General features: G+C 37.0%; 1 protein-coding gene across 1 annotated transcript in view; it reads right to left on the bottom strand.

Annotated features, from left to right (window-relative positions):
- SLC38A6 (solute carrier family 38 member 6) overlaps positions 1-21,345 on the bottom strand; it is a 44,946-nt gene that overhangs the window by 18,085 nt on the left and 5,516 nt on the right. The window contains exons 5-8 of the mRNA XM_032187862.1: positions 18,423-18,462; positions 7,396-7,474; positions 2,400-2,482; positions 1,871-1,929 (exon numbers count right to left, since the gene is read on the bottom strand). Of these exons, the coding sequence (XP_032043753.1) occupies positions 1,871-1,929; positions 2,400-2,482; positions 7,396-7,474; positions 18,423-18,462 (261 nt within the window). The remainder of the gene's footprint in view (positions 1-1,870; positions 1,930-2,399; positions 2,483-7,395; positions 7,475-18,422; positions 18,463-21,345) is intronic.

Genomic DNA, 21,345 nt, shown 5'->3' with positions numbered 1-21,345 from the left:
CTTGCTGGCAAAAAGCTTAACAGATGGTATGCACTTGAAAATGCATAGAATTATTGTATATGCAAAATATGATTGTATTACTTCCATATGACTAACCCGGCTTTCTTCTGGAATAAGTTAAAGCATATCTGCCGTACAGAAATTAACATTGTGCAAACTAAAACACCATTTCAACAGCACGTATCACCCACTTCAAAGCAATTAGATATGAAAACTAAACCACATTTAATTCCTTTGAGTTTCAGTATCTGAAGAAGTCAGATAAAATATTCTGAAGAGCATTAGTGTTCGTTAAATATCTGTAACAGCTTTTAATTATTATTATTTTATTTTTTTTACCTCAGTTAGATTTTCGGTGGCTCTTTCTTTGTCATTTGACAACAAAGATCAACCATACAATTTTTACCATTTCATAAGAAATGTGCCCTCCTTTGTTAGAACTCCCTGCATGCTTTTCTGTTACGGAGAATCAAGTCTAAACCCTAGCTCGAATCATCACGGCTTGTCATGTCTACATGCAAGCCTTGTTTACAGACATGCTTTCTCTGAGCCCAAAATTACTTTCAAATGCATCCATGAACTAGAACAGCTTTCTTCAGACATCTGTGCAAATTCACAAAGAAATATAAGAATTGGACTCGTTTAAAAACTCTTGCAAATAGCTTCAGCCCAAGACTTATTTCAACATTACAGTTAGAACTCTGTTGTTGCTGTTGGTGATGTTTTTGTGTATTTTTTTTTAAGATAAATTTTAGGAAAGAGGTCAAAAGTTAAAGTAATTTATAAATATTACAAATGAATTTCCATTAGCTCTGGAGAGGTTGTGGCTGCTCCTCAATGCTAAACTTCGGAAGAATACTTCCCAAGGTCCTGCAAACACTGCAGCTCTCCAGGGATACCCTAGGGAGATGTTTTGACAGCTTTGAAGTTTGGTTTTATCACATGGTTTAGTTCCTAATGGATTGCCTTGGTCTCCTGGATGGCATGTTTGTTCAACTTGCCTTCAACTCTGTTTATCCCTTTGTAAAACAGGTATTAAATGCAAGTCAATGCAGGCCAGAATGACAGGCGAGAGGGGGAACATTTTTCCAGGCTCCCAAAAAGATTCTTGATTCTCTACCTTGATGACAGTGTGAGTTGCATGGTCGTACTACATATAGCACACGTGCATTAACATACTCCTTCCCTGTAAAAAGCAGAAAGGGTGCAATATTTTTCCTCTTAGATCTGCCTAGTAGGTCTCACTTCAGATATTTGGAAACATCTACCTCACAGGGGCCTTTAGAAGGTGAACATCAGGGTCAAAAATCCCATATGGCTCAGAGAAAAGAACTTTTCCTTTCAGCAGGAAAGAAGAATAAGGTCATTGATGTATTAATGAATCTTGTAAACTGCCTTAATGAAGTTCTAGTTTTCCTTGCCTTTTTTTGAACTCTGTCACTCCATTGTACATGTAAATTTAATTTATTTGGAGTATATTAAATTTTCTTCTACGCTAGTTGAAGTAAGTAATAGTTAGAAGCTAAGAAAACAGAACTCTATTCCATTACTAGTAGGGAAACAAAAGTACGTGTGCCAGCTCCCTTCACTGCACTGTCAGCAAAACAAAAATATTGTTACATTTACCAGTCCAAAATATAATTATTTTAAATCTTTTCACATGCTTGAAAGTTCATACACATTTCCATGCCTCAGCAAAACAAATGTAATCTGTCCAAGCAGGCACATACTGAACTCAAAGAAAACTCTGAATTCTACATAAAATGTAACGGGGGGAAGGGAAGACAATTCATTTCAAAACAGACTTATGAAAACATTTAAACAATAAGAGAAAAAAAATAGATAAGCTGTGCACTGATTTTTAACTTACCACAAGAGCAAAGTACACCATAAAGAAAAATGATAAACTACTTGTGTAGCCAAGAAAGCCTGTAAAATAACAGTAAAAATAAAAGAGAATTTATAAGGAAAGTGATCCTAATGTACAGCTAAAGCTTTACATTTTAGGCATGTTTTCTATTACAGTGCTTGGTATCTGGGGCTTAGGACTCAGAATAACAACATTCCAACTGCCTGTCACAGATCATTTATGTAGTTTTGTAGGGCAGAATTAGAACTGGCTTACCACTAATGGCATGCTGTAAGTAAATGCAGCTCTTTAATGTTCTGCTGTAAAGATTTTATTTTAGTATTGCAGACAAAATACTACTGCAACCCAAGTAATAGGTTAACTAGGCAGGGCTGGAAGGCAGAACATACTACAACAACTTAAGTAGTCCCCGCCATCACCAGCCCCCTGCCAGTTAAAATAAATAAATAACCCATTAAGGTTTTAAAGTCTTCAATTGTAATTGCTACTAAAGTAGAATAATATTCGCTTCTCTCCTTTAATTACTCACCAATTTTAGGAAGAAGTGCAAGGGGAAAAACAATGCAGACCGAAGTAATGAGTAGCAGCAGTCTCCCATCAAGGTACCAGGACCTGTTGGAAAAGCTACTTAGGACTGATCAGAAGTTCATGAGTCCTAAAAAGCATGTTTTCTTTAAAACTGTGAACTTGGACAAAATATTTTCTAGGATAAAAATAAATAATTTCCAGTTTCAGGGTTTTTACCCCCAGTGTCTGTACTGTGATATAAAATAGAGCTCCCAGACAGTAAGGAAGCGGAGCACCATCCCATAACGAAGCGGCACGGCAGGCTATGTTCTGTGGGCAAGGGTCTGCATGGAGCAGGGCTCTGATGTGTGCAAATTATTTCTCAGCAGCACAGTATGTGAATCCCTGCCTTTATTCAAAGCAATGATCAGAGTGCCATGAGTATTGCATGCTCTACGGCTTTCCAAAAGAAGCGATTAAACAACATGCTACACGTATCTCAAGTTGGATTACATCAAGTTGTCTACTTCCACTCCTAGAAGAAGTGTCAACTTTAAATACCACTCACTGCAAAACCTCCCTTCAGTTTATCACTCCTGCATGACTTAGTTCCTCAACATTTCCAAGAGGTATGAAGTATAAAGCTAACAAACCAAAAGTCAACCCATTGGTTTAAAAATTCCATTACATTTTCTAAACACGGCAACTTTCCGTTCTGCCCAAGTTTCATTATTCCTATCCCTACAGGGTTCAAATAATAGAGGAAAACTACAAGAAAATCAGCTTTAAGTTAATTCAAAATGTTTCCTGTCCAGAGGTAAAATGAGAAAGAGCAGCAATAAAAAAAAAGACTTCCTTATTTTTAATTTTGCACAGTGATCCTTCATTTTTTGCAACAACTGGGAGACAAAAGAGATGGAAATTATTATAATGAGATTTGCTACAATGCTTATACATAAAGACATACATATAAAAAGCACCATAGAGGCATGTGAAGTCTTAATGCAGTGGAAATCTCATCTTCAGACAGAGGAAAGTACAGATGTGTAAGCTGTTAAGAAACAGAAACATCTTGAGGGTGGCTCCCCCAAACTTGGTAACCACCATATCCTGTACTGATAAACATCTTGCACATCAGCCTCCGACTTTACTACCTATAAACACCTTGGCCTTTGACCTTCAAGTTTATTTAGTCCAGGATATGGTTAGCACCTAATAAACAGGCAGCACCTCAAGTTATCATAAGGAGAGTAGTGTAACACCTGTGTTAAAGGAAAATTACCATTTACACATATGAACGACTGTCATACACGGTGGCCAACCACTTGTGTCACTTGTTTAAAAAAATACATGTAACGTAAATGAACAGAGGAATTTCAAGGCTGAAGAAATCTTGCCCCTCTCTATATCAAAGTAACTCTTAAGTGACAATATCTGTATTAAAAATAATTCAAAATACATCACTCTTCAAAAAATGTATTACTAGTCTACATGTGCTACTGCTACAGTTAAAAAGCAGCTTTGCCAAGATCAACTGCTTGCTGTAGTATTGTTAATATTGTTGAAAGTAATACTGTTGACACTTACAGGTCACAGTTTTAAACTTTTTCTTTCTTCCTAGTACGGTGGATGTGCACATTAGGAGCAACAGGAGAGCAGGCAAAGTATAAAGAATTATGCTTAAAGGTAACAAAAAATTATGCTTAATGGTAACTAAAATGCCTCAGATATATACACATCGGGCTTCTATTTTAAGGCACCCAATTCAAGACATGCAGCAGATCCATACTTGCTCACAAGCTCAACAGGCCCATGGAAAAAAAATGATTTGGGTTACTTTATGGTAAATGAAAACAAAAGCACTTATGGTGGAAGGGAAAGAAGAAAGAGTAAAATTTCAGTGAGGTGATGTGAAGGAGAAAAAAAAATTTTGTGTTTACTTTTCAAATATCCAATTCTTTTATTTATAAGAGCTCAACCTACTCCTCTACCCCCCACCCCCCAAAAAAAACAATGACAAAAAATCCACCCAGAACAGCGGGCCAGCTATTGGTTATCAAAAAATGTGTCTATTTTCTCCCAAAATACCATTGTAGAAATATATTTATTTTCCAAAGGCAGAATAAATGTGTTTATATTTCCTTTAAAATCAGTTTAATCTGCAGATATAATCCTACATGATAAACGCATTCCAAGTATGAAATTCAGAATATAAATCCTTGCCTCTACTGAAAATACTTTGGCATGCAGATGTTCCTTCTCCCTCCCCCATATTTTAACTAAAAGCAGACATTTATAAATTGCTTTAATTTCATTCCTGAATGCAACAGGACAAGAGATTCATATGTTCTAAATTAGAATCTTACTCTCAGTCCATATCAATTATATAACACACAAGCAAGACAACTTAATTGCATCAATCATATCCCCCTGACGGGGTCATTAAATGTTAACAGAGGGCTCACAAATTACAAATTTTAACACAATCCTCATTTGAAACTATGTTCATGTCATTAAAACTACGCACAATTCTTGTTATGCAGACAGAGTGAAACATCTCAGCTTCAATTAACAAGTGTTTAAATTGTGTGTTTTTGTTTTTTAATTAAGACATAAAGGTATATTACACACTGGGTCTGATCCTTTCAAACACATGCACACCTGCTTACCTTTAGCTAGAGAAGTAATTCAATTTGCAAAATATTATTTAGGTGACTTTCCTCAAAGTATGCTTTGGGATGGCATATGAGTATGAAACATTTTTCACAGATAGTTTAACTGACGCATCTGATAAATTCTAACTATGGTTAAAGACAAATTCTGCACCCAAATGAATGCCTATCAGATGCCACACTGACTTAAAACCAGAGCAGTTGTGTAACCACATCTGGAAACAAGTAGGCCAGCTAAAACAGTTTAATCAAAGCAGGCAATTTTTAATGCCCTTTGCATACATAAGCTGCTGCTTTGGCTTGCTGATTACCTATTTGTGTTGGAAAATTTTGTACAATTTAAGATCTCTTAGCGAATAGATACTCTAATATCATGAAAGTGATATTAGAATTGATATTCCATATCTGATATTAGAATTGATATTCCATATTAAGAAACGCATGGAGACAAAAGATTATGATTCATCATGACAACAAATGTGGCAACATAATATATGAAATATGGACGTGGGCATACACAGACAGTCAGCTATGTCCTTGTGGCTGGAATACCAACTGACCACTGCATTTGAATTATTTGCTAGGGCAAAGAATAGAGGAGTCAAAATGTGTCCAAAGAACATCAATCAATGGAATAACTCCTAGTAACAGACGCAGAAACAGTACAAGACCTTGGCTGAAAATTAACTTACCATTTGAGCTGTGGTTAGTATTCCTATGGACAATCTCAGCTCTTTCTAAATGCAAAATTGAAGTTCATTCCCAAACTGTAATTTCAGCTAAGGAAGAAGTATGGGTGGTGGTAGTGCTGACAGCGCAGTGAGAATTACTGTGGCTCACATCATTTGTAGTAACTGGCTCAGTCACTGCAACCTGTCTGCGTGTTCACCAGTGCTCTCCTCTCAAAGATCTGCATCAGGACCCTCATAACATCAAACGCTGGTGGGAGCATTATCTAATAGGTAGTTTAATAAAAGAGTCTTTTACACTGCCTTTTTTAGACTGAACAGTATTTTGGCCAATATGTATGCATGTGGGACCTCCAAATTCTACCTGTTTAGAGTGCTCATAAGCTGTTTAAAGGTGTATTTTTGTTGGGAAAAGTCACTTTGCATTAACAAGGCTGACAGCAAATTCAAAGGAAGAGCAGTAAGTGATGTTTTATGCTAAAAGTACAGAAATGGTCAGATGGGAACACACAGCCAGCAGATACAGTAGCTGGCTCAACACCACTGTGTATGAACAAGGGAGTTGAAAGCGCAATTTTGAAGGAGTAGGTGATAAAACCCAAATGAAATGCTAATGACTATCACAGCTGGAAAAGATCCATTAACAGACGAAAAATGACATTTACACATGAAACATAATCGTTTATCAAAGCCCTCTACTAAATATATATTATTGTGAGGGTATAAGGAGGGCAGGAAGATTACCACCACATGATTTTTCAAAGCATACCTTATAAAATTGAAAAAATATAAATGAAACATATAATTTGAACTAAAGTAACTTTTAAAAACGAATTTCAACTTAAAAATTCAAACAAAACATTCAAGTACAGTACAAACATCACATAACCGTTACAGAACTTCAGCAAATTTCAATCCAGGGAAAGTTTTGAGTTCAAAACATCTGAAAATAGCAGCTTGGAAAAACTGCAGTGACACAGTGCAAGATACACTGTTATGAGTGACAGCAGCACTGGAACAACTTGAACAAGATATTTCAGTGCTGAAGCTGCAATGTTTGTTTTAGCGCAGGCACAGATTCCTTGCAACAGCTCTAATAGAAATCTGAGGGACGCACTCATTACATACAGCTTTATAGCTCAGTTGCGAAGAATAATTTCTTTACTGAGAGCCAAGTTAAGGAATTATAAACCGAGTCTGGAAACCTGGCATTTTTCCCAAGGCAAGTCCAATTACTGGAGCAAGACAACAAAATATTTAAATTTAAATGTCTGCTGGATTTTGTACTGTGGTTTTGAAATATTTTAAGTGATAACATGACAGCAGTTTAAATGTTTCTCCTCCTCTCCCTCCTGTCCCCCTCTGCTTCCCCTTTTAAATTTTTACAGAAGGGAGATTTCTTTAGATGGAGTTTTGCCACTGACTTTAAGGTCGTCTGATGGGAAATCACTACGAGGAAAGAAATAGGCTCTCTGTGTGCGCGCGGCAGAAGGTTTACACATGCCAAATACATTTCTTATTCCAAGAACTCCTGTAAACGACTAATTTTTTTGGCATGTGAGATCAGAGGGAAGTGTCAGTACCCATCTCCTTCAGCAGTCCTGAACCACTTTCTTCTTCAAGATAAATACATAAGGTTTGAAGCACTTTTCCTTACCCGCTCTCGTCTCCACTTAAGAAGCCCGCGACAGCACCAGGAAGTTCAGTCTTAACAATTAAAAGATAAGATGACATAGCTGCAAACAGAAGCAGAGCAGATTTAGTAGAGGAATACCAGTATCTCTGTTTGTAACAATTAGCATGGCTTAACCAGCATGGTCACGACTGGAACATCTCAGCCACATATTAGACACCATGGCACCAGGGTCAAAATTTATTTTCTCTTGTGCTTCCTTTAAAAATAGCTGCAAATCCCCGAGTATTGTACTGATGATAGCTAATGCCTCCAAAGAGGCTGTTACGATGTGAGTCTTGAAACAAGGAAAATAGAAGACAAGGGACTAACAAAACAACACAACACACGACAGGCCCTTTACCTAGGGGTACGGATCTACAAGCCAGAGACAGACTCGAAGGCTGCAGCACTTCTCCTTCCCTACTCTTTATTAGATGTTAACAATGATGAGAGTAAATCGTGAGATTTGTTTATCAATAAAATAGATTTTTCATGAAGACTCGGTTTTTATTGTTGTTCAGTTCATGCTGCACTGAAAAAATATATGACAAGGTTAAACACAAGAATGGGACTTGAAAGGTTTTTCTTATACTGCATGCATAGATTTGCAGGAACTGTGAACACGAATAGAAATTGTTAGCTACTCTTAAGGGAATGACGATTGCTGATATTTCTACTCATAAGAAAGCAATGATGCATATAAATAAATCCAAAAGCTAATTCACAGTATCAATTTTCTCTTTTACTCCATAAAATGATCTAAGGCCTAAGTAAGAGTTCTTATACTTTTATTACGACTGATACTAACCTGATACCTTCACATACTGCTCATGTCACTTTTTGCTTTTACATAAACATCAAGCATTTATATGACCCAGAAACCAGCAAAGAAACACTCAAAGCATCAAGTTTTACAAACAGATTCAACAAATATCAAAGCCTCCTTGAAACTTCCATCTGTCAAAAGCAAGCAATTTTAGTAACGTGCCTACAAATGCCTTCAGTTATGTTTAAAGCTTGACAAAAATTAATCTGTTGCACTCAAATTTTACTGTTTTGCATTCAGTAATTCTTAAGAATTTTACTGTGTTGCATTTACTAACGCATTAAAATAATAACATAAATTTTTAAGAGGTAAGACAGTAAACTTCCATAAACTAATTTTTTAAGAGTGCTTTTTTTTTTTTTTTAAACGAGTGTTTTGAACCCTGGAAAATATGTGGACTCTGACATTGCTGTACCACAGCAGTTAACATTAAATCTGAAGAAAGGGACTGCAGTCCCCATAAAGTAAGGGAACTGTATTAATACAGAGTGACATCTACCTACCGCAAGGTTAAATTAAAAACAGTTGCTAGGTCACTAAATAAGGAAATATTCACTTCTTTATAATTAAAAGCTCTGATTTTTCTCGTATTTGAGTATATCCCCCTGTTGACATGTAGCTGTTGCTTGGTGGTGGTGAGGTATTTATCTGCTGTCCCGATTTTACTCTGCTATTTGCATACTGGAGAATGAAGATTCAACCACACCGATCTTTGCAGCGTGTGCATTTCTACATCACCAGAATTTGTAAGAAAATCAGCACACTTTTTCACGCTACGATAGAGACAGAAACATATTTCACCCTAAGCAAAGATGTATTTTCATAATACTGTGTGTGAAAAAGAGAAAAAATCCTCTACATTTTAATTCAACTTTAGCCTTCTTTCTTGCATTCTACAATGCTTTTACACAAGCAGTTCAGAACTTTGATATATTTATGTACTTCAGGAAGATTTTAAAATTAGTTCTTTTGCAGGCTCAGCTGCAGAAAGCTTCAATTTAATTTCCAGATCAGATTTCCTCCTAATATGCAATCTGTCACTCTTCCCTTGCATTCCTATTAGCCTCTGGCTAATCATTTGATCACTTATCCTTTGTTGTGCACTTACTCTTTGTTTTTAAAAGAGGAGTCCTATTTCACTGAATTCCACTCCGAAGTAGGGAACCAATCATGCACTAAGAAACTTGCACATGCTAAACATTTGTATGCATCTTTCTTCCTCTCTCTGTGCATATGGGAAACAATCTCACATAGTAGGATTTTTTTGTTGTTGCCAGTTTATCTTCTCCTGTTTGTTCTATAAGACGAAGACAATAAATAAAAAAGTAATTTATAGCTTGATGCTCAGATAAGACACGAATCTCTTAAATAAACTGGGGCAGGATGCCCTCACTAAATACAGTTGAAAAAGTCAAATCCTGCTTTTTTTTTTTTCTTTTTAATTTACAAATGCAGCTGTACCTCTCATGAGAAACAGATCCTTGAAATTTTGCTCAGCATGAAAGAAGTAAAAGACACTAACCACTTTATGACACTCTATAAACTATGAATAAATAATACATAATAAATTATACATTATAAATTATACATTTCACTACAAAGTGAGTGCAGAACATTGATTGTTTTTAAAGTTGAAACCAAAACAGAGAAGTATCTTGAAAAAGGACGCAGCAACTGAAATATTATCTCCAGTAGGAATAAAGTGCTTACAATATGCCAGATAAAAAAATCATTTCTTCCACTGCAAAAAATAAACTTTACGTAACTTCCCAGATGCCCACCATGACCAAAAGCATGTCAAGTTATATCGTAAAAATTAAATGTCAACTACCCTTGGCAGTCCTGATGTAAAACGGAAGGAAGAGATTACACAGTCACAAGGCTAAACTGTGGCACAAGTGAACACAACAAAAAACCTATCTTGGGCTTTGATTTATTCCACTTTTGAAATACTGACTTCCTGTCACTTGCAAAATAGCTGTAACATTTTAAAGGCTAACTTTTAAGGCACCTTTTATCACGTTTAAAAACAAACAAGCAAACAAAAACTATATTAGATGTATATTGTTCTTTAGAAGCGTTCAAAGAAATTAGCAAATGTCAGGAGTAACATTCCCTTCAGTTTGCTCTCCTTTCACATACATAACGTGAGAGCAAAACTTACTGCTTTTGCATTCCATTTCATCCCCTAAACTCAAAAACGATAGCTTTTCTTCATGTCACCTACTCTTTCCAAGATGAGACACCTATCTTTACCACTGAATGAGATAGGTTTCCTGCAAAATGAAAGGCGTACAGTGATGTAACTTGAGATTTTAGCAACATGCAGATGCAATGAGTGCAGACTCCAACTACGTGAGCAACTTTAATACGGTTGCTTTCTAATTTTTCCATCCTGACTTTACATATCAACAGCACGCACCAAGAGCTATTTGATGGAAAACTTTGCAGGTCTAAACTTCTGCATTTAGTAGAAGCCAATATTCAGATACTAAAACAGTATTCAGCAGAAATCCAAATATTACTACTACTTTATTACTAAATAGAGGTTTACCACTGTCTTGAAAGCAGTGAGAAATTACATTCTTAAAACAGTTATCACCTTACTATGTTCCAAAAACATAGTGTTAACTCTAATGAGAAAAAAAAAGTGAAATATAAAATAGGGTACTTGCATTAAACTTTTATAACTTGTTTTTGCCATCGGCAGATATGGCTCTCTATAAATATATGTACCTTGCATGCATTATTCAAAATGTCCTTTTTGTACTATAAAATTGTTTCACACTAACTATATGGGCCCCCACCTGGATAAATAAAAAACAAAACAAAACAAAACAAACACACCTTTAGCTGCTAGAGAAAAGAGAAGCCAGGGTTGTTTTTAAATTACTCCCCAAAACACCTCTTATAACATAGCCCCAATCTTAAATCAAACATGTGATTGTCTTTTTTGTTACCAGGAAAATAATTGCAGTTTTTCCTTACTATCCTGCCCCAAAAATGATCAGTTGCTGAAATCCACAGTAATGATATAAGAGAATGTCTATATCAAACTTATGCATAAAGATGTAAGCTATTCCTTTCTTAGAAAACAGCTGGTGATAAATCCCTTCATTTCATTAGAGGGACTGAATCTAACTCTTCTGGTTATTTTTTCCTAATCTACCTCTCTAGCTGATCTTGTTAAATCACTGCAGATACGTCTCCTGCTATTAAGCACTGTGCAAAAATGGAACCAGGCTGCCCTCCAAACGCAGGAGAAGAAGGCAAGGGGCTAGGTAAAAATAGGCTTTATCAATACAACTACACTGCCTCTCCAGCTTCTACTAAAAAAAAGGTGCGCTGATCTGGGAGTCGGGACAAGTAGACAGAGCAATCTTGGTTTTTACCTTGGGGGAGCACTGGGTAAGACAGAGATTCTTCACAAATGCCTACAGATCATTAAGATAAATTAAAATGCTCACCGTCTAACTCTCTGAAGAGTTCTGGCAATAACATCCGTGCTTTTCCCCCAAATACTGAAAAGACTAGAGGCCGAGAGACAGAAATAGCACTAGAATAAACATTATCGGTCACAGCACGCTCGAGCCAAGGAGAGCTGGATCCTTCATAGCAACCGCTTGTGACAAATCCATTTGGGCTTGTGCCTCCCTTTGTTGGTAACGGAGGCTGTTTAAACTTGAATATGCCCTGATCCAGACAGGGTGACAAAAAGGACAACAGGAAAGGATTTCAAGAAAGAAAGTGAAACTAGAGAGCAAAATACTGGATTCTGGGCAAGTTGTTGATTTTTTTTCCCTCCAGTCAAAGAATGAGAACAGAATAGCAAGGTCAGAGGCATTTGAATATTGCATCAAGCTCCTTGTAAGTAATTCAAACTACAACAACATCAGGAATGATGCATGGATGCCGTTTAAAACCATCAATTATTTTGGCCCCCACATCATATATCCTTAGGAGCATGCTCTTCTGTTTTTGTTTCGCAATGAATCCCCCACATATTCAATTTTAAGAAGTTTCCCAATTACTTTATGCATTGTTCTTAGGATTTCCTCTTAGCGGAAGCTTAACATTTGTCTTTTTTTTTTTTTTTTTTTTTTAATATAGAAGGGAAATGCAGATTTCAATGTGTGAAAAAAAGACGGAATGCTTGTTCATATAGCAAGTTCTGACAACAGAAAGAGGTCATCAACTTTGCTGATCTGTACTTTATGACACCCATCCTGCTGAATTTTTTCTCCCCTACTTCCCTCTTCCTTTTAAGTTTAGCTTTCATCTGAATTATACTGGAAATTATACTGGCTTAAAAAAAAAAAAAAAAAAAAAAGAAAGAAAAAGTTATTCTTATTCCCCAGGGAACTCATAGACAGCAGATTTATTTTAGTAAAATTTCACTAGTTTAATTGTATTTGCACAGTTATGCTAATTTAGCTGCCACTTAGCTCTTCATATTTCAAAGTGTAGCTTCAGGTTGCGATTTTTGTTATTATTTTGTTTGTTTTGTTTTTAAAGCAGGGTTAATATTCTCTACAATACCAAGCCTTTCCAACAACTATTCACTGCAATATGGAAATGTAACAGCACGGGTCATTAATTGTTAAATTAGTACGGGAGCAGACAAACCTGCCCTTAATTAAGGCAGCTCTGCACTGGAAATCCTCACTGTGAAACAGCAAGGATAATTAGGCTTTCAGGTTAAAAGCAAACTGCATTGTGAAAACAAACACTGAGTTTGTTTGAAAACAGAATTAGACTTTCCATACTTAATGGAAGCTCAGTAATTTCTTAAGGTATTAATGATACAGTTCTCAGCATGTAACAAGCTGTATTTTATTCTTTCATAATTTGCACTTTCCAATTATTTTCAAAGTCCATAGAGTACTGTACTCTGGTTAGAAAAAGAAGGGTTTTCCAACATAGCCCTCATTCCCTCAAAATATTTGCTCCGGTTACATTTGGGACAAATCTTGTAAATACATTTAAAATTGAATTGCAGAACTGAGGAACGCTGAGGGGAAAAAAAAAAAAAAAAAAAAAAGCTGGCAAAACAAAAATGCCCAGTTAACTTGGTAAAACAAGGTCACTGGTTACATTTGATTTTGTTTGTTTTGGTGTTGTTTTTAAATATGTGCAGAGCATTTGCAAGTACTGACACAGGGAGCAGACACACACACACCCATGAAGCAAATTCAGGAGTCAAACACTTCAATGTCCATCTCCAAAACAGAAAAAGCAAGAAAAAACAGCAAAAAGCAGCCCGCAGGGTCGGAGGCACCGGGCAAGGCCAGCAGGTGGTGGTGCGGGAGCGCTGCAGGCACCCAGTGAGGCCCCATGCGATGGGTATGAGCTCGCCAGACTTAAGGATGCAATATAGATAGGATTGATTACGTTCGGAGCAGGGTTTCCATGTGCTGTCCGTCGTGTTGAGTGTATTAATGGGCCGTAAAATCCAGCTTAAGAACTGCGTCTCCCATCAGGGCTAATCCCAGAGCTTCTATTACTGCCTGCAGAGCTCAGGCAGAGCCACGGCACAGCAGTGCTTGAGGGGTACAGCACAAGCATTTCTCCTCACGACTGACTATTACGAAGAAGAAAATCGTGTACCTTCGAGTACATGCTAATAGCTGAATATTGAAAGGAAATCTGGAAGCACCAGTTAGAGAAATTACACTTAATTGAACCCTATTTATACTAGAAACCCTACAATTCTTTGTAAAATTAGGGCTGCTATCTGGAAAGTGTGGATCCAAAGAGAGGCTGTAAGGCTCATTTGGGTACAGGCCAAAGCAGGCTGGTTACGCGCACTGATCCTCAGCAGAAGAGCTCTGTGTACCTCAGCCTACTGCTAGAAATTGAAAAAAGAAAGCCCTGTGCAAAAAAAAAATAATCCTACTACAGACCACCTATGCTACATGGCTGCACCACATGTTCTGCTGTTGCACTCAATCCCACTGCTAATAAATTTTAAATAATTAAACTCATGTTCTCAGCAGTTTCAATTTATGTTTCCGTGCATCACCAGTACCCAGCGCTCTGTGACGAGCCGCATCTCCCGACAGCGGCGACCTTCAGCTAATACCAGCCCGCAGCCCAGAGAACTATGCTGTAAAAACTCTCCACAGACTTCCTGCTAGACCTCGGTGCTGAAGATTTGTTAGTGTTGGCAATAGATTGTGAGCTGCTCTTGTGCAACGCTTTATTGTGTTTGTCTCCGTTTTCCACCAGCCTCGCTGAAATAATTCCTGCTCCAACTTCATTACATTGCGTTTTGAGATTCCTAATGATTTTCTCCAGGGTACGGCGGTGCAGACTGCCCTGCTTCTCAGTCAGATCAGCAGTGACAGCTCTAGGAGGAAAAACTCCCCTCCTTGCTCCTTAGGAGAGCATCCACCGAGCTCCCAGAACCTCCCTGACCAGGCCAGGGGAAGGCCTGCATGGTGCCAGGCCAGGGCTTTGGCCCGCTGAGCCTCATCCATCACTTCCTAGAAGCACAGCGCTGTTAGGACAATAGCAGGGACGTGGTCCAAATCCGGTTGCTCCTGGGAAGGATTACATAAAAGAGGCGCAGAGCCATGGACCGGAGTGTTTTCCATAGCAGCCTCCCTTGCTCCTTCTACGCTTCCAGGCGTGCAGCTGCACCAAGGGCCCTCTCTGAGCTCAGGAGCCGCATGACAAGATCCAAAATCCTGCAAGATCTTCTGCATGGCAGGCAACAAGTGGACATTTAGAAGATCACTCCACTTACAGAGCAGTTTGGCAGTAATCCTTTTAGTGTCCTATTTGTAATCCCACAGTCACACTAACCAGCTCATAGGAGAAAAAGACAGGTCACGGAACTCATCGCTAGTTATTTAGACAAATGGGCTGCTGGCCTGGGCCAAAATACTGACAAATAGAACAATATAAAACGAGTAATTTTGGCCATCCCATTCAACCTTTCCCCTTATTAACAAATATCCATACTGCAAGAACAAGTACATATGGACATAAGGAGAGTTAGACAATTATTCTCAAAGTTTAATCTCTCTAAACTCTAAGCTAAGAATCTTTATGAATTCTGTGAAGTCTTTAAATCACAGTATTTTTGAAGATGACCTCAGTTCACATTTGGATATTGCAAAGTCAACACATTCTCTGGATACATCCTCAGTTAACCTTTGGTACTTAAATAGATTTTGGTATGTGTTATGTTTATCTAAGTAACACAAATTAAAAAGTGTTCCAGCACAGCTGAAAATCTGCATGAAAGTTGAGTGATCATATGAGACATACACGTTGAAATTTCCAGGCAATTAACTTGAATTATTTAAAAAACAAAACAAAAACCACAGAGGTATTTTACAATTTATTCTAAGTTTGGACAACTACTGCTTTCCTGTAGCTGTACAAAATCAATGTGTTTTTTTTCCCCCCTTTGGGTATCCTGCTAGTAGAAAAATCAGCTTCCCTATCTACACAAAGCTGTAAGTGTGGGCAATTAGGATGTCAAATGCAAACCCGCAATTCAAGTTTTCTTTTTAAGAAAGCAAAGATGACAAATTAGAAAGCATAACCGTATTAAAGAGATTGTTAAAAAGCTCTCTCCGGCACAAATAAATGCAAATCACTTCCACACAAAAATTTTAGAAGTGATCAGACCAAACTTTAAAACTGCCAAGACTAGATGCTGCTAGTGACAATAACCCTAGTAAAGTCGTTTATTTTAATCATAAATCATCATTCATTATTTCATGTTCTCCAATCACTTTTGAAATAAGATACTATATGATGCAATGTACCCAGGTCTGATGATGGAGGAGGTAACAGAAAACAATTTTATTTTTAGCCTTACTCTGAAATTAAAGATGTTGACAGAGTCTGGAAGTCTGCCCAACAGACACGGTGCTGCTAGTTCCTTCAAACAGACATAAAACTATAACAAAAAAAGAGGTGAATGCCTAACTGTGCCACGGAAAAAGCAAAGAACGTAAGTTTTATACTTAATTCCAGCACAGCTTCCATTCAGGACAAACTACACTCCATGATTTCACCATTCCCATTTAAAATCTGTAGAAGGAGCCAGAAGAACAAGAAAAATTTCCTTTCTTTCTATGCATTTCTTCTACAGCCCAGGCTCACTGTGAGATGAGCTCTTCATCTCTCCTATCTTTAAGAGCCTGTGACGCTGAAAATGACTATTCTGCAATGATCATTCCTGCCATGGTGCTGCTCTGCTAACTTGGGACTCTGCTGAAGTGAAAATGGAAATTGTTAAGGAGAGAAACACCATAGCTGGGTGCTCTGACCCCAGACAGAAACCTAAATACCAAACAGAAGCTGTGACAGCTCCCTGCAATGATAGCACAATTGATCTCCTGTATGGAGAATGGTGCCAAGGAAGCTGAAGTTGCCTGTGAAAACCCATGTTTTCACTGAGTATGCTTCATGATAGATGTGGGCATGGTTTTGTTTTACCAACTCTAACCAGTTCAAAGAAGGAAAGTCACCTTTCTCATTTCAGCGCATTTGAAACCAAGTGATTCTGCAAATGAGCATAGAGGATGCATAAAGTGCTACCATTCCCTTACATGGAAGACACTGCCCTTAGAAACAAAAGAAGCAAAAGAGTTTTGAATGCTTCCATCAAAATGAGGTCACTTAAAAATATCTGAAAGAGAAGTTTCAACTTGCAGAAACCTTCTCCTTAACTAGTTAAACAGAAAACCACTGGTTGGCAAAACAGGCTCTACTTGTTGGCAGAGAAGCCTGCTGTAGAAGACAGAGTAAGTAGTTTGATAATATCCAGCAGACACTAGCTTGGGCCTCTGCATTTAGTGAATTTTATTAAAAATGACACCAAGAAGGTTATGAACTGCTATGAAGAAGAAATGAGAGTCATATTTCCTTTGACCACAGAGTCTTGTGCACGATCCCAGAGTCTCCAGAACCTGCACTGTGTATCCCTCCTTGTCTAGTACTGTTTATTTAGAGGTCCACTCAAACAGGAAAGGAAATGAAAAAATTTGTTCTTGCTACAGAACAACCTCTAAAACCCATATGAATAAATAATCCTTAACCTTGGAATTAGTCTGTTCACTCCTGCCTGAAGTTAACGCTAGGGTTTTTAACAGCCATTTAAAGTAAGCAGTTTTTATTGCTGTATAACAAAGGATTCCAATTTTATCCTACAAGCAGCAACTTGGTCTAGTTGTAGGTCGCTATGTAGTGACAACAAATAGTGATTGCTGAATTGTCTGGACTTGATAGGTAATGCTGAAGGAAAGAACAATTCTGGAAGGCTGTTTCCTTTTGGCATCGTAGGTGAATATGTGTATCTTGGGGGTGGTGGCGGGGAATGGAAAAGGGATTTTTCACACAGCTTCCTCATCTGAAGAAAGAATCCAAGAGATCAGAAGGAAATAGCCAAAGGAATTATAAATTGTCCTGTTAAACATCGTCTGCTTACAGACAATTAATTTCTAAGGACACTACTATGCAGTAACTCAAGCATTCTGTGCAAACATACCTGAGTAACAGTTCAAATGCTTGGATGATTGTTTTAATGAACACACAGCTGGTGTTATTTTATTGTTATGCACAAAGGAAGACAATATAAGAGTAGAGTTGGAGAACCTGACATATGATGTTGTAGATTATCAGCCCACATGACAAAAGTGAGCAAACCAAAGCACACACCTCCCCGCCTCAAAAGCCCAAGGTATTGAGCTAAACCAAAAAGGAAAGCCACTATAATAAAGCAGATTTGGAATTCCACAGCTAAGCACTCTGTTATTACTCAAATCACTAAAACAAATTAGTGCTTTACAAAAGAAACAAACAAAACAGATGACACGAAGAAATGCAGCTATGAGATTCAAATGTACAGAAGAGCGGGGAGGAGATTATGCCTCATCAACCCCCTCCGATTAGCAACACCAGCTCTGATGGATATGCTCCATGTCACGCGATGCAGTCAGCACCAGGCATACAAACCAGCCCCCACCAAGTTCCCCGTCTACCCCATGACTGCAGTGCTTGAGCTTAGCATGATCACATAAGCCTTTTCTGCAAGCCTTCCATCTTCTTAATCAAACTCTTAAAAACACTTGAATTTAATTAGCACCTTGGACGTTTGTGGAGTTTTGCAGACTGCGGAAATTATATTCCATTCAGTTAAAATTGAGAGTATGAAGTTTCTTACCTCCTATATTCTGGATAATTATTGTAACTGCAACAAGGACCTATAAAAAAAACAAGTTTTCTTTAGAAAAGGTAAGGATAACTGAAGTCATATGTCTACCGCAGTCATAAAACACATGTATCATCTTGAACAGCCCAGATGTAGAAGTGATAACTGGTATTGAAAGGAAAGGCATCTTCTGTTTAATGAAGAGTTTATAACACACATAAAGCAATGCAATCTAAAATGAATATAAAAGCAAAAAAAAAACCTTCCTGAAATACCACATTTGCATTCCAACATGACAAAACAACAGTAGCCACAGGGTGAAGCTTGTTTTGCAAATGAGGTTTGAAATCACTGAAAACACACAAGTGCATTCTAATTGATGTTCACCTCTGAAATGGCAATCAGCAGAGATTTATACAAACTACTTCCTCACTGAGAAACTATGAATATTTAACTATCATGAATGTTATGAATTTTTCTTTTATTCTATCATGAATTATTCTTTTAAAGTTGTGAACTAGATAGACATTGCTTTTTCTTTGGTGTTTGCGATTATTCATATTGGACTGATAGGAAAGTAGAAGTGACCATAGGCCATTAAAGATATTTGTCTGAATCTCTGCAATTGTCAACTCCCAACTGAAAACCCTAGAAGTGGTGTCTAAAGTTTTCCCAGTGTTGTTTTCATTTCAGTTCTAAAATAGCAGCATCATCTAGAATAGCAGAGTTTTTCTTTCTGTACGCACTGTTCTTCATTATGTAACAGGACCTTCCTACAAGAGCGCTACCAGAAGGCAGCTTGGAAGAAATCAAGCCACAGCTATGAGAAGAAAAACAAAATTGTTACTTTTGAATAAAATCTGAAGGGAGAATTGCCATTTTTTCAATTGATCAGTTAGAAAAACATATCAGATTTGTAATGAATTGAAAGCTCACAAATCAGAAAAAAATATATATATAATCTTGTTATTTGCCATAGATGGAAAGAAATACTTCATGCCTTTGGAGAAGGAGAATCAGCAATATTCCAGTGACAGAAAATCTCTAGTCTCACAAATCACAGAGAAATATTTTTGACATTAAATCACCATAAGGTTGAATAACTGCTTTACTTCAAGAGCAGTTACCAGGAGTTTGCTGTCAATCTAGGATGCCAGCTCAAGCAAGGTCCTGTAGCGGTCTGGCTGTATTATTAGCAAATGACTTGGATGAGAGAATAAGAACAATTTTTATTTATTTATTTATTTATTTTAAATGCCATCTGTACCTAACTAAGCTGAAGAAAGTTCAGGGTCAGGACTGTAATTCAGAATTATTGTGATAAACTAGGAGAGTAAAAAAAAAAAAAAAAAAAAAAAAAAAAAAAAAAAAAAAAATCAATAGAGCCAGTTAAAAGCAATGCATTCGGGAAGCAGAGATCACATATGTGACTTACAGTTATTAGATTGCAAGTAGAGAAAATAGGCTGAGATAAAACTATCAGCAGCAGCCACAGTAATGACAAATCTTGTTTTAGGATGCAGTAACGGGCATGCTTGATCTAAAATATAGGTAATTGCATTTGCTGTTGCTGTCAAGTTGTTAGCCAGCTAACTGCGTTCCCTTTTGCAGACATGTTTTAAGATAAATGTATAAAAATGAAAGATATTTCAAGAGAGAAAAAACATCAGTTCATCGGGAAAGCTTGGCGAGCTTTGTTTTATTATTTAATCGAAACAACTTCTCAACCTAGATATATTCCAGTGATGGACTGCTCTCCGTAGACACAGAAAATAGAAAACCAGCCAATATTTTTAGAAGAAACGACTTGGTAGTTCTTAAAACAGAACTACTAAACAGTAATATTGGTGAGAATAATCTTCAACTTTGTCTACACGGTAAAGTTGTGAAACCTCTTTCATTGAATAACATTGAATATTCACTGAGTAACAGATTCAACAAATGCCTGCCAAGAACAGCTTATATATGTTTAGCCCTACTTCAGAGAAGGGGCAGACTTGGTCACATTTTAATACTTCCTTAAGCTCTACATTTCTATGGCTTCTGCATCAAGTGGCTTGTGGTTGCCATGTACAGAACAGACCCTCCAAAAAAAAAAAAAAAAAAAAAATTCAATACGTTGCTATTATCAAGATTTATCTTCTCTTGATGTTGATCACATCTTAACTCTGATCGATAAATATTGATCCACACAGAGTAAGCTCATTATCTGCTTATTAATGCTAATGGAAGTCTTACACCTAGTAGCTTAGATTTAATTCTCAGTTACATTAAAATAGAATAAACTGGTCTGTTAAGCAGAACTCATTTTTATTTTTTTATTTATTTTTTTTTTTTTAGAAAACCACTAAAATCGCATTTCTGCATGGTAAGCCTACTTTTAGGATCGTTCAACTGAAACAGAGAGCATAGTAGTTTTATTATTATATGCATTGTATTCACTATCAGTATTTCCTGCGTACCCACTATTAGTGAATAACGTTGTCTATTAAGAATAACAGATCAAGTAAAACTATTAAAAAGGCTTGGCTTACATGCTCTTATACCAAAAATGGTTCATAATTTTTTTTAATCATAAGATAAAGTAACAAGAAATGTTCATCTGTTTGTTAACAAAAGAAAAAATAAACATGCATAAAATATATTCTTATTTATTTTGTAACAAGTACACGAAAGGCAAACACTAATCTTAGATCTCTATTAAACACTAAAACAACACCAGTAAATCACTTAAGTGTCTCTTAACAACTTATAACAACAGTACAACGGGACTACAACCAACTTGAAATGGATCGCTGAGCCAACTTGATGATAAAGCCAGTGGGCACGCATTTATGAATACAATTAAAAAGTGAACACACCAACAGGAAAGTAGCACAAACCTTGCATTCAAGAAACGTCTATTTTACAGTTAACTAATCTTCAGGCTTCCATA

The sequence above is a fragment of the Aythya fuligula genome, chromosome 5 (assembly GCF_009819795.1).
Source record: "Aythya fuligula isolate bAytFul2 chromosome 5, bAytFul2.pri, whole genome shotgun sequence".
Classification (NCBI taxonomy): domain Eukaryota; kingdom Metazoa; phylum Chordata; class Aves; order Anseriformes; family Anatidae; genus Aythya; species Aythya fuligula.
This window is presented reverse-complemented; position numbering and strand designations above follow the sequence as displayed.